At 38.5% G+C, this 13,183-nt stretch overlaps 1 protein-coding gene across 1 annotated transcript in view; it reads right to left on the reverse strand.

Annotated features, from left to right (window-relative positions):
* Positions 1-1,817, reverse strand: part of LOC113469390 — a 2,864-nt gene extending 1,047 nt beyond the window's left edge. The window contains exon 1 of the mRNA XM_026827049.1: positions 1,275-1,817. Within this exon, the coding sequence (XP_026682850.1) occupies positions 1,275-1,817 (543 nt within the window). The remainder of the gene's footprint in view (positions 1-1,274) is intronic.
* Positions 1,818-13,183: the final 11,366 nt, after the last annotated feature.

Raw genomic sequence — 13,183 nt, forward strand, 5'->3', positions numbered from 1 at the left:
CCTCTATCTCTCTCTCTTTCTCTCTCTCCCCTTTTTGTCCTTATTTCATTTTTCCTTTTGAACCTGACCTGAAGCTGGACAGAGAGAAATAAATAGTTAAAGAGAAATGGAGAATTGGGATCAAAATGGTGGTAAAGGAAAAAGAAGGGAAAAAGAGAGAGAGAGAGAGGCGAGTAAAATCTTACAACTTTGTTACAAGACGTCAAGAGATAGAGAGAGAGAGAGAGAGAGAGAGAGAGAGAGAGAACTAGAAGTCTTGGAAGAATCTAAATGAAAAGTGTAGTTCCTCTGGAAAATAATCGTAAATGATTCTTGAGTGACAGATTTCACCCCGAAATCTGAGACAAACCTTTGTTGAAATTTCTTGAGAAATGCTATTTAGTCGAAGGCCTGTGTAGAAATGCATTATTTATATTTCAGTGTTTTGAGACTATCTTATCCACTTTCCACTTTCCATTTTTCTTCTTCTTCTTCTTCTTCTTCTTCTTCTTCTTCTTCGTCTTCTTCTTCGTCTTCTTCTTCTTCTTCTTCCTCCTCCTCCTCCTCTTTTTCTTCGTCCTCTTTTCCTTCTTCCATCCTATTCTTCCATTTGCCTTGTTTCTAATCATTTCTACATGCCCTACACTTTCTAACTTTCTGTAGGTACAATATATATTATCTAATTCTATCATTTTTAAGGTCTACATAATGTACGTAGGCGTACCTACGTCTTATGCATTCTTCATTTTCCTGTCTGTCTCTCTTAAACACTGTCTACTTTTTAATAATATCCACCTTCTACCTATAATACGCGCTCCATTATTTTCCATTAGAGAGAGAGAGAGAGAGAGAATTTCCAGACAGTCTATTGGAGCTTTCTACCTTTTGCCATCCGACTTGCTGAGACAGTGCTGTCACTTACAAAACTAGCTGACGACTGTTGAAGCCTAAAGAAATCATTACAGCGTATCATGCCTTTATAATAATTGTTCAAAAATGTATGAGTAGCAAAAACTTGAAATGGGTTAACCCTTGATGTTACCGATTTTTTTAGCTGATGGAACTCTGATGCTAGCTGTTCCTCACAAACTCACAAGTATGTAATTGAAGTTAAGCAACACTGAGGAACTAAAACCTGAACAGAGTATGAAGGCTCAAACGCTCAAACCGGACTTTGCTGTTGAAGGTATGAATATACCAAACCTCATAAATAAAGAAGAGGAGGTAGGAGAAGAAGATGAAAAAGAAACAGGAAGAAGACCAAGAAAAGTGGCAAATAAGAATGGTGAAATGACTGAATCAATCTGCGCTTTGCAGTTATCAACATGACAGACCCACTGACATTTCTGTCCTATCATCTTCAAGGCAGATATGTAGGATGTAAGAGATTCTGACTTTGTCTGTACTCTAGATAGGAAACGATGCCGTTCTGTATGTACATTGGAAATCGGATCGAACCGTTTCTCTAGAATCTCAACTAGCTCATTGTACGATTTCTCACTAGGCTTATGTGGGACAGTAAGGGCAGATAATTGCTTAAACTGGTCCCTCTTCAGACAACCTAGCAGAACACTGCGCTTGGCACTATCATGTTCCTGGCTCTGACCTGTCATGCCTCTCATTGTAAAGAAATTTTCAAGCCTTTCCTTGTAGGACGAAAAATCCTCTTCATCGGGGTCGAAAACTTCTAACGTAATATTATGACTTACAATAGCTCCAGGTGATGTATTTGCTTTTGTAGAAGCAGCATTTGCTTGATTCTTCAGAATAGCTTGTAAGGCTTCCCCTTGAATTTTCAACTGTTTTAGAATCGCAGCAGTTTCTTCTGATGAACTCATTGTGAATGAAAATTGTACAAAAGTGGCACGTAAACTTTGCTTTATCCCATCCTCGTCGCCAAAAAGTATTGTGTATTTTATTGAACGAAGAAGAACTCGTATGTAAAGTGAAGGAAAAATGTAGATCGAAGATGTTTTATTGGAAAAATTACGACAATGAAAAAAAGCTCAGGGAAGAGAGGAAGGCAGGGAAAAACTATCTATTGAGATGTTGCCTTAGCAACCAGACTACAGGGTGGACTGGTGATGGTAAATACTGGGTGGATACACAACAGGTGGTCTTCTTGCCAAAGCCCGGCCGGAGAAATCTAGACCAGGCTAAGTCATACAGACCTATTACCCTATCGTCATTTCTACTCAAACCCCACCACTTTCTGCCCCATGCTCTTCTTCACGCCCACCACTTTCTGCCCCTGCTCTTCTTCATGCCCACCACTTTCTGCCCCATGCTCTTCTTCAAACCCACCACTTTCTGCCCCCATGCTCTTCTTCACGCCCACCACTTTCTGCCCCATGTTCTTCTTCAAACCCATCACTTTCTGCCCCATGCTCTTCTTCAAACCCACCACTTTCTGCCCCATGCTCTTCTTCACGCCCACCACTTTCTGCCCCATGTTCTTCCATATTTCTTAGGTAGGAACAAGGAACAGTAAGGCCATATACATCAAATTCCTCTCCTATAGGTACTAACTAAAACGGAGGCATAAACATGAATCTCCTCATATAAAGAACCTACATTACCTACAGCTCCTTAGGCAGGCAATTTCCAGACACACCCCCATCCTAAATATCTACCACAGGTGAACTTTATATTATCAAACTATGATGCATAACTAACATTTTAGTAACCCCAAACAATGTCAGAACAATTTGGTGCCCGAGAATTTTGGAACAATTTGGTGTCTGAGAATTTTGAAACAATTTGGTGCCCAAGAATTTTGAAACATTTTGGTGCCCAAGAATGTCAGAAAATATTTCAGCAGTATACCTCTGAGATTATGTTGAGATAATATGCCTTCAAACATTCCTGAGTACATTCCCCAAACAACACTACAACATGTTAATCAACCTGTGGTAGTTAACTTCTATAGAAACTGTAATGCATATACCTATTTATATAGAAAATTCCGGGTCAGGGCTTAGAAAGATGATTAATCTGTTTAGAAACTTGCAGTTTGGAGTTTATTACATAGTTCTGATAACAGGACGTGATCATCCCATCACCCATTCGGTTGCCAACCACGCGCAACATTGCTTCAGTGATCCATTGCTTTGGAATGAAATCTGATAAACAGTGTCAACTTAAGTTGACGAATTTTGTATGTCCCATTGCCTCACATTGTCCCCTTACCACGGTCATCAAAAGGGTTAACAACTTACACGTATACACAGGGCTACTTGTGCTAATTCTCTGGCATACCCCTCTAGGATGCCTCAGATAGCTGATAAATTCATTATGTTTATATAAAGTAGGGATAAGTTGATTTCGGTTAGGGTAAATTAGGTAGGTATCTCCATACCTCTATTTGAAAAATGGAAAGGATAGGTATTATAAATTAGGTATGTCCATACCTCTATTGGTAAGGGAGAGGGTAAATTAGGTATGCTCATGAAACTATTGGAAAGGGTGGGTGGTACCCATACTATCCCATATTTAGGAAAGATGGAAAGGGGAGTCTGTATCTCATTTATAGATTCCGATGGGCTTGAATTCCTCAGCAACAAAAGCAAATTATTTTGGGGCTACTAAATTCCTGGAATATTTGGGATCTCCTCCAGCTAATGAAGTATTTATAGGGTGTTCCAGATTTTCCTTTCACATTAGATATAGATCATACTATTCATACTGTTATATTGGAGGTACTATTTGGTCTTGGCTCAATCAAAATGATCATTAGAGCATTTCATATACCTAATCGAAGCGAAAGAAGATTATTGAATAATGGATTTACTGGCCACCCCTTAACTTTTTTTTTTTTTTTTTTTTTTTTCTCTCTCTCTACCTCCCATATCTTTCATTTTACTTCCATTTTAAATACGACTTTTTTTCTTCTTTCATATTTTTACTTTCTTTTCTAACTTCTTCAAATTGTCTATTCAGAAATGAAAATAATATAGGTACAAAAAAATCTTCTTTTTATATAAAGTCACAATTTCACAAACAAAGTCAACAGAAAATAAAGAGGCGTTAAGAAATGATAAATATGAGAGCCTTTTGGAAAAATGAAAGAAACTTAGCAATGAAAACCCCTTGGCAAAAATCTTTGCTCTTACTTTAGAGGTCACATGAGGACAAAGTTAGGTAAATATGAAGTTATACCTTCCTAAAAGCTCAACGTGAAAAAAAGGAGATGTAGGTAATGGGTATAGAACTATAGAGGTAGAGTTATTGGCATAATGGCAACCATTTTTATTACTTTCTTATTATTACCTATGTATTTATCTACCTACTTATTTAATTATTTTCTACAATATATAGCCTATTTTCTTTTCGTAATGTTAATGTAGCTTAATTCGAATTTTTCTTTCTCTTACATTACGTTCTCCTATCTTTACATTAATTTCCCCTCCTCTCCTTTCACGAATTTTGTAATGTATTAGCTTTTTTCTCGCATTACGATCCGCCATCTCGTTTTACATTAGGAATATAGGAAGTTTTGGCGGTAAAATTTAAAATTTCATCAGCTGATTTTTTATTCGTCAATGGGTAAATATTTCCAAACAGCGTTTTTTAGGGGTGTTTTGTGTCCGGAGTCAAATTTTAACAAAAAATAGAAATAAATAATTGAATTCCCTCCCTCTTTCGCTACCAGATTAAAACTTTTTAAACAACAAAAACAATAATAAATAATGGAATTATTAACATAAAAAATAGGTAATACGTTTTAAAAAAGTTAAATTAGTCCGACAAAACAAAAGAATTGGTGACAACTGAGGGACAGAAAAAGTTTAAATAAAAAAAAGTTCTGTGTAAAATAACATCAGGTCATTTCAAAATAACATTAGGTCACTTCAAAATGACAGGGTCATGTTGGTACCAGCCTAAGCAAGGTCTTTTATTTTCAAAATGCTTTCCTCTTTATTTACATGACACTTTCTCTACCATTAGGTATACATTCCAACTTCAATCGATTCAAAATGCCTGGATTGCCTAGTAAACTAGGTATGAGTATTGAGTAAGAAACTAAGAACTAATAATCAATATGGCCTGTAACATATTATGAATTAAATATATTTCCTGCAACATATATGCATGATGTAATGATGAAACCACAGAAACACGGGGAAAAAAGGTAAAAGTCGAACTTGTATCTCGATAACATCTCTCTCTCTCTCTCTCTCTCTTTCTCTCGCTCTCTCTACTCACTCTCTCTCTCTCTCTCTCTCTCTCTCTCTCTCTCTCTCTCTCTCTCTCTCTCTCTCTACTCTCTCTCTCTCTCTCTCTCTAACTTTATCTCTCTCTCTTCCTCTTTCTCTCTCACTACTACTCACTCTCTCTTTCTCTCTCTAACTTTATCTCTCTCTCTTCCTCTTTCTCTCTCACTACTGTTTCTTGTTCAAACAGTAATCATGTCAACTTTACATCTGTGTTTTAGGACAAGGAGAATAAGAGAGAGAGAGAGAGAGAGAGCAATAGGGGAGAGAGAGAGCGAGCAATAGGGGAGGGAGAAAGGTAAGAAAGGAGGAGGAGAAGCAGGAGATGAAGAGGAGGAGAAGCAGAGTAAGAACCAGAAGGAAGGGGAGTAGAAGAGTGAGAAGAAAGTGGAGAGAGGGAAGAACAGAGAAGAAGGAGTAGAAAGAGGGGGAGAATGGAAAGGAGGAAGGAAGAGGAGGACAAAGAGAAAGGGGAGGAGGAGAAAGAGAAGAAGAAGGAAAAGTGTGAGAAGGAGAGGAGAAGAAGGAATAGAAACCGAAAGGGGAGGAGTAGAAGGAAAAGAAAAGAGTGAGAAGAAGTATAGAAAGAGGAGAACAAACAAAAAGGGGAGGAGAAGAAGAAGAAGAATACACAGAGTCCATCTGTCACAATTCCCAAGATACCTACCTTGAAAAGGAAAGATAGATAGATAGAAAGAGAGAAAGGTAGAGAGTGGAGATAGAGAGAGAGTGAGAGAAGAGAGAGAGAGTGAGAGAAGAGAGAGAGAGTAGAGAGAGAGAGAGAGAGAAGGAGAGGGGGGAAGGAGTTGTTCACTCATGCAAAAACAACCTTCTCATCTATTCCCTCCCCTCCAATATATTCTCTCTCTCTCTCTTTCTCTCTCTTTCTTTCTCTCTCTCTCTCTCTCTCTCTCTCTCTCTCTCTCTCTCTCAATATTCGTATTCTACCTGAGGCTCCCCTGGTAGCTACAAGTATACCTACTTTTTTTTTAGAACGAAGAAGGAGGGGGAGATGTTTTCTCCTTCCTTTCCTCCCTCCTCATGTCTCTCTGTCTGTCCCTTTTGCCTATCTATTTCTCCTTTTTTAAAAGAGGTTTGATAGTGGGAACTGTAACTGCTAAGGTCTTATCGTCCCGAAATCGAAGAGAGAAGACAGACGGGATAGGAGCTGAAAGCCAGCCGTTCCGTGATAAAATCCGCCCCGGGTGGGAATCGAACCCACGACTTAGCGCTTACAAGGCAGACGCGCTACTTTCCAAGCTAACTAGGCTCGCAGGTATTTCTTTCTAAAAAGTAAAAATAATTCCATAGATGTATATCATGACACCTACCTATACTATACATACAGGGTGTATATATATATATATAAAAAAAAGCGTGCCACTCGAAATATTTTGAAATATCTCCGAAATTCAAAACCATTCTCAAGATATTTTAAGTGGCTTTTTTTTATTCACCCTGTATAGAGGTACGTATACCTACACCCAGGTGACTTTTTCAACTTTCTAGAATTCCTCTCCTCCTCCCACTTTTCTTTCTTCTGACAAATGGTTATCAATTTATTTCTCTCTTTTAACCCTTTCATGCCACCGGTGACAGCACGTTGAAGTTTGAATGCACCAGTTCTTGATGGATCAATGAAGTGAAGGAATGTTGCGCGTGGTTGGTATCCGGAGGAGTGCTGCTGGATTTCCCCGACCCAATTCAGACTGGGTGAGGTTAATTTGTGTAGAAACTAAAAAAAAAAAAAAAAAAAAAAAAAAAGCTCCAACAGTGTTTAAAAAAAAATAAAAAAAAAAAAAAAAAAAAAAGAAGCACAAAAGGGGGAAAAAAAAATTGGAAAAAAAAAAAAAAAAAAAAAAAAAAAGAAAATGCTAAACCTACAGTGACTTTAAACAAATTGAAAAAAGAAAAATAAACAAAGAAGGCCATACAAGGGTTAATTCTTTAAAAACTCGACTTTCTGCTCTCTCTCTCTCTCTCTCTCTAGGTATGAAAATAGGGTGGGGTAAGGTAAGTATACTTACGTCATATTTTCTCTCATATCTATTCTATTTTTCTCCTCTTCTCCCTCCTCCTCCTCCTCGTTCTACTTCCTTCTCCTTTGTGTCTCCATTTCTCAGTTCACATTTTCTTAAGATTTTTCATTTCTTATACGAACAGGAGGAGGAGGAGGAGGAGGAGGAGGAGGGGGGGATGAGGAAGAGAGAAAAACAAAAGCAAAACATAATGAAGACATTTAGAATAAAAAGCCTTTTGTATATATGAAAGGAGAGAAAATTCATTTCCTTTTTGTACGCCGTTCTCTCCTTCTCCTCCTCTCCCTCTTCTTCCTCCTCCTGTCTCTATCTCGTTTTCTTTACCTCTCTTTCTCAAATGTTGCTCCTTTTTCGCGCTTCCATGCACTCTGAACTCCTTTAGAAAAGAAGAATCTAAGGAACAATCATCAGAGGGAGAAAGAAAAGAAGAAGAGGAGGAAGAGGAAGAAGAAAGGGGGAGGAAAAGGGAAAGAAGATGAGGGAGGAGAAAGAAGAAAGGGGAAAAGGAAGGCCAAGACCAGAGTAGAAGAGGGGGTAAATGAGGGGAGGAGAAAAGGAGAGAGAGGAAAAGACATAAGTTTGTAGAAGGAGGGGAAAGAAAAGAGAGGGGAGGGGAGGGAGAGGTTAAAAGGAAGTAAAGTTTCAAAGAAAACTTACGTCACGTCAAAGTAGGTATGCTTTTGTCATTTTTCCTTGCATTCTGCTATAGGCAAGTATTAGGTATATAGTGTTTTATGCTGTATGTTAGCACTTCACAATTCTATTCTATTCTAATGTAAGGTGGTTAGGTACTTTGTCACATAAGTCACGTAACAATTCTATTCTATTCTAATGTAAGGTGGTAGGTACTTTGTCACATAAGTCACGTAACAAAAAATAAGGATAGGATAGGAGAAAGCCAGCCGTTCCGAGAACACGCCTTATCTATTTAGGATTAAAGTTCGCCCCGGGCGGAAGTCGAACCTGCGACCTAGCGCTTACAAGGGAGACGCGCTAACTTCCAAGCTGACCAGGGTGGATAGCGGTTAACCCCTTTATAATGTTTTTTTTTTTTTTTTTTTTTTTTTTTTTACCCAAAAAACTCTTCTCAATAATACCTTGTTTTTCTAATGAATCTAGTTCCTCATCGACCTTTGATATTAGGGCGTAAGGTACAGGTCGCGGAGGTCGATACGTAGGTTTGGCATCTGGTTTCAGTTTCAGTGTACATGAAACGTTAGGTATCTTACCGATTTTCTGTGTAAATACTTGCGGGAACTTTTTGTAGATATCATGTTCCGTATCCATGTAGTAGATTTCGTTCTCATCATCACTTGAACCATCCAAGGTCAACAGGGTACGTCTTCGGGTGTCACGTAATATAGAGGGTCAGTCGGCCCTCAGACAGAAAGTTTACTATCAGAGTGTGGCATCGGCTGAAAGCTTTCTGTTATGATGATGACGGCGGCTCTTGACGAAACGTTTTCGATTTGATCGGGGCTATAAATATTGTGATTTATGTTTTGTAGATATAGGTATTTATTAATAGCTGAGGTCCCTTAGCCTTAGACTATAAACAGAGAGTAGATCAGCTTAGTCTGGCTGGGGGACTTAAAACAGGGAGTATATACCAGCCTGAACTAAAGAAATAGCAAAGGGTGAACCAAAGAAATAGCAGAGGGTGAACCAAAGAAATAGCAAAGGGTGAACCAAAGAAATAGCAGAGGGTGAACCAAAGAAATAGCAAAGGGTGAACCAAAGAAATAGCAGAAGGTGAACCAAAGAAATAGCAGAGGGTGAACCAAAGAAATAGCAAAGGGTGAACCAAAGAAATAGCAGAGGGTGAACCAAAGAAATAGCAAAGGGTGAACCAAAGAAATAGCAGAGGGTGAAGCAAAGAAATAGCAAAGGGTGAACCAAAGAAATAGCAGAGGGTGAACCAAAGAAATAGCAGAGGGTGAACCAAAGAAATAGCAAAGGGTGTTCTACTTCCTTCTCCTTTGTGTCTCCATTTCTCAGTTCACATTTTCTTAAGATTTTTCATTTCTTATACGAACAGGAGGAGGAGGAGGAGGAGGAGGAGGAGGGGGGGATGAGGAAGAGAGAAAAACAAAAGCAAAACATAATGAAGACATTTAGAATAAAAAGCCTTTTGTATATATGAAAGGAGAGAAAATTCATTTCCTTTTTGTACGCCGTTCTCTCCTTCTCCTCCTCTCCCTCTTCTTCCTCCTCCTGTCTCTATCTCGTTTTCTTTACCTCTCTTTCTCAAATGTTGCTCCTTTTTCGCGCTTCCATGCACTCTGAACTCCTTTAGAAAAGAAGAATCTAAGGAACAATCATCAGAGGGAGAAAGAAAAGAAGAAGAGGAGGAAGAGGAAGAAGAAAGGGGGAGGAAAAGGGAAAGAAGATGAGGGAGGAGAAAGAAGAAAGGGGAAAAGGAAGGCCAAGACCAGAGTAGAAGAGGGGGTAAATGAGGGGAGGAGAAAAGGAGAGAGAGGAAAAGACATAAGTTTGTAGAAGGAGGGGAAAGAAAAGAGAGGGGAGGGGAGGGAGAGGTTAAAAGGAAGTAAAGTTTCAAAGAAAACTTACGTCACGTCAAAGTAGGTATGCTTTTGTCATTTTTCCTTGCATTCTGCTATAGGCAAGTATTAGGTATATAGTGTTTTATGCTGTAAGTTAGCACTGAGGGTGAAGCAAAGAAATAGCAAAGGGTGAACCAAAGAAATAGCAAAGCGTGAACTAAATATTGGACATTTTTTGGTTCACCCTAGTTAGGGCTGACTGAGAGGCTGACGAAAAACGCCGATCCCGTCTATACACGGGAAAAGGCGAAGAAGAAGAAGAAGAAGAAGAAGAAGAAGAAGAAGAGATACCTAGGTAGGTATTATTTATTACTTTCTATTACTACAGTTATAGACTGGTTCTTATTTCGGTAAAGACAGAGAGAGAGAGAGAGAGGGAGAGAGAGAGAGAGAAAGAAAGAAAGAAAGAAAGGAAGAAAGAAAGAGAGAGATATGAAAGAGCAAAAACCTGACGTCTAAATTGTAAAAAAAAAACATGGAAGTCTTTTAGGACGTGTAGGAGAAAAAGATATTAGGGGATATAGGTATATTTAATATCTAAAATAGAGGGGGTAGGAAGAAAAGGTACATAAGTACAGTTACCTCCCTACGTTTCTGGCTTCCTCCCTCCATTTTAATATAGGTACCTCCCTAATCTCCTAAGTTGCATAATGTAGGTAACGAATTGTTATTATGATTATGCTTCACCTTCATTTTGAACAACAAGAAGATGAGAACGAGGAGAAGGGAGAAAGAAGAAGAAATAGGAGGAGGAGAAGGAGAAGAAGGAGGAGAAGAAGAGGGAAAGAAGAAAGGAGGGGAATAAGAGGTGGAAAAGCAAAAATTCATTGTCACAAACGAAATTTGAATTTTTTGTTCTCTGACTTCCCTCTCTCTCTCTCTCTCTCTCTCTCTCTCCTTGTTTCCAGCCCTTCAATCTCTTGTCTGATTTTGACTCTGTCTCTTTCTTTCGTTTCTCTTCCCGGCTCTCTCTCTCTCTCTTATTACTTTCCATTTTTTTTGAAACTCGGTACATGTTTTTCTTTTTCAAATTTAATATAACATTATAAAGAAACATAAAGGCTTGCCATGCAGAAGGTCCCGGGTTTGATGCCCACCATGGTAAAAAAAAACTCTTTCCTACCTACTCGTATTTCGATTGCAAATATTTCAACGGGTTACTTTCGTGTTGACCCAGCACCTAAATGAGAAAGTACCTATTGTGTCTCTTCTCGCCCATCTGATGAGGGTGTATGTTAGACATACTATGACACAGACCCCAATGTGTGGGACAAACTACTATGCTACGACACAGACACGTTCAAAAAATCTACTATTATAAAAACAATCATTGTATATACCTAGGTATAATTTTTAACAACCTATATATACTTTATAATAAAGACAAGCTATACACAAGTCATACTGTATGGAAGCAAAAGAAATGCAAACACAACAGAAAAGAGAGAGAGAGAGAGAGAGAGAGAGAGAGAGAGAGAGAAAGAGAGAGAAAGAGAGAGAATGAAAACCAAGGACACAGAGAGAAAAAATTCTATGTAGATAGCAGTGTGAGAGGGATAGAGAATAAGTTAGAAATGAAAAAGAGATAGAAAGAGAGAGTAAGCTAAAAATGAAAGAGAGAGAGAGAGAGAGAGAGAGAGAACCAAGGACACAACAAAACTGAGAGTGAGTGAGATAAAAAAGAGAGAAAAAATTCTAGAGAGCGAGAGAGAGGGAGTGAGAAAGAGATTTGAGGTAAAGAATTGAAGTGGGAAGGAGAGAGATAGAGTAAGCCAGATATGGAAGAGCGAGGGAGACAGGGAGAGTAAAGGAGGAAGGAGAGAGAGAGAGAGAGAGAGAGAGAGAGAGAGAGAGAGAATGAGTTAGAACGGAAAGGGAAAGAAGAAAGGAGGGAAAGAAAGATTGACAAAATTAAATGAAAAAAAAAAAAAAAGTGAAAAACCTTTTTACACTTATTTTACGAAGTGGTAATGTTATGTCTCTTTCTTTCATTCTCTCTCTCTCTCTCTCTCTCTCTCTTAGCTTAGGAGGGCTTAGCTTAGGAGATGCTTTATTGTAAAGTTTAATTTTTGTTAAAATAAATGTACCATATTAAATCAATAAATCAAAAAAATCTATCTCCCTCACTCTTAACACTCTTTATTCGCTCTCTTTTTCTCTGACGTCCTCTTTTTTTTTTTTTTTTTTTTTTTTTTTTTTTGCACAAAAAACAATCTCAACTTCTTCCTCGAAAATCAAAAATCATTATTGAAATCTAATTTCGTTAGTACAACATTTCAATCAAATTACCGAATGACCTATGTAGGTACCTACCTAACTCCTCCCCTGTCAACCTTCCTGTCTAGGCAGGTACGTACCTTCCTCTACAATTTATAAAGTGCTGATGTACAAGAAAGAGATAAAAATAAAAAAAAAATGGGGAAAGGGGGGACGAGTGAGAGAGAGAGAAGGAGGGAGAGAGAGAGAGAAAGGAGGGGGAGAGAGAGATTTCTGATTATAATATTTTTTACTTTCTATTTGATTTATGATATCTTCATGACATTATCAGTTGACACTTCAACCAATCTCTCTCTCTCCCTCTCTCTTTCTCTCTCCCTCTCATTATCGTTCCCTCCTTTTTCTTATCAGATGAAGTTATATACTTACCACATTTTTCATTATGTACCTACATAGGTAGCTACCTATAAGTAGGCTTGTCAAATATCCGAAATGTCGATTCGGGACGCGAATCCGCGAACATAATTGCCAAATCCGCGAACATAATCGCGAAATCCGCGAACAAAATCGCCAAATTCGCGACCATAATCGCCAAATCCGCGAACAAAATCGCGAAATCCGCGAACATAATCGCGAAACCCGCGAACATAATCGCCAAATCCGCGAGTTTACTTATATAGGTACGTAGTTTTTTTTTTTTTTCAGTTTAATAGAGGGAACTGTAACTGGCAAGATCTTATCGTCCCGAAAGCGAAGATAGATGGGATAAAATTCGCCCCAGATGGGTATCGATCTCACTCCCTAGCTCAAACCTGCCCAAAGTTGTGACTTTCGTTAGAAATGAATAGGTCACCCCTAAATGGGACCCTACCATACAGCTACCCTAAAAGGAAACAAGGCTGGCCTACAAATTATACCCTATACCTGTGTTTAACTACCTACCCTAAATTATATTTTCACCGAGTTTCATTTGAAAATCTTTTCCATTTCTCATTTTTCGAGCAAGGAAAAAAAAAAAAAAAAAAAAAAAAGAGGGCGTGAAAAAACCAAAAAAAAAAAAAAAAAAAAAAATCGGGTCTTACCTAAATACTACCTCGCCTCGGTGGCGTAGTGGTCAAGACGCTCGCCTGGTAAACAGGAGGGCGCGGGTTCGATCCCAGCCGAGGCAGGG

This window comes from Diaphorina citri, unplaced genomic scaffold, assembly GCF_000475195.1.
Source record: "Diaphorina citri unplaced genomic scaffold, Diaci psyllid genome assembly version 1.1 scaffold1055, whole genome shotgun sequence".
Classification (NCBI taxonomy): domain Eukaryota; kingdom Metazoa; phylum Arthropoda; class Insecta; order Hemiptera; family Psyllidae; genus Diaphorina; species Diaphorina citri.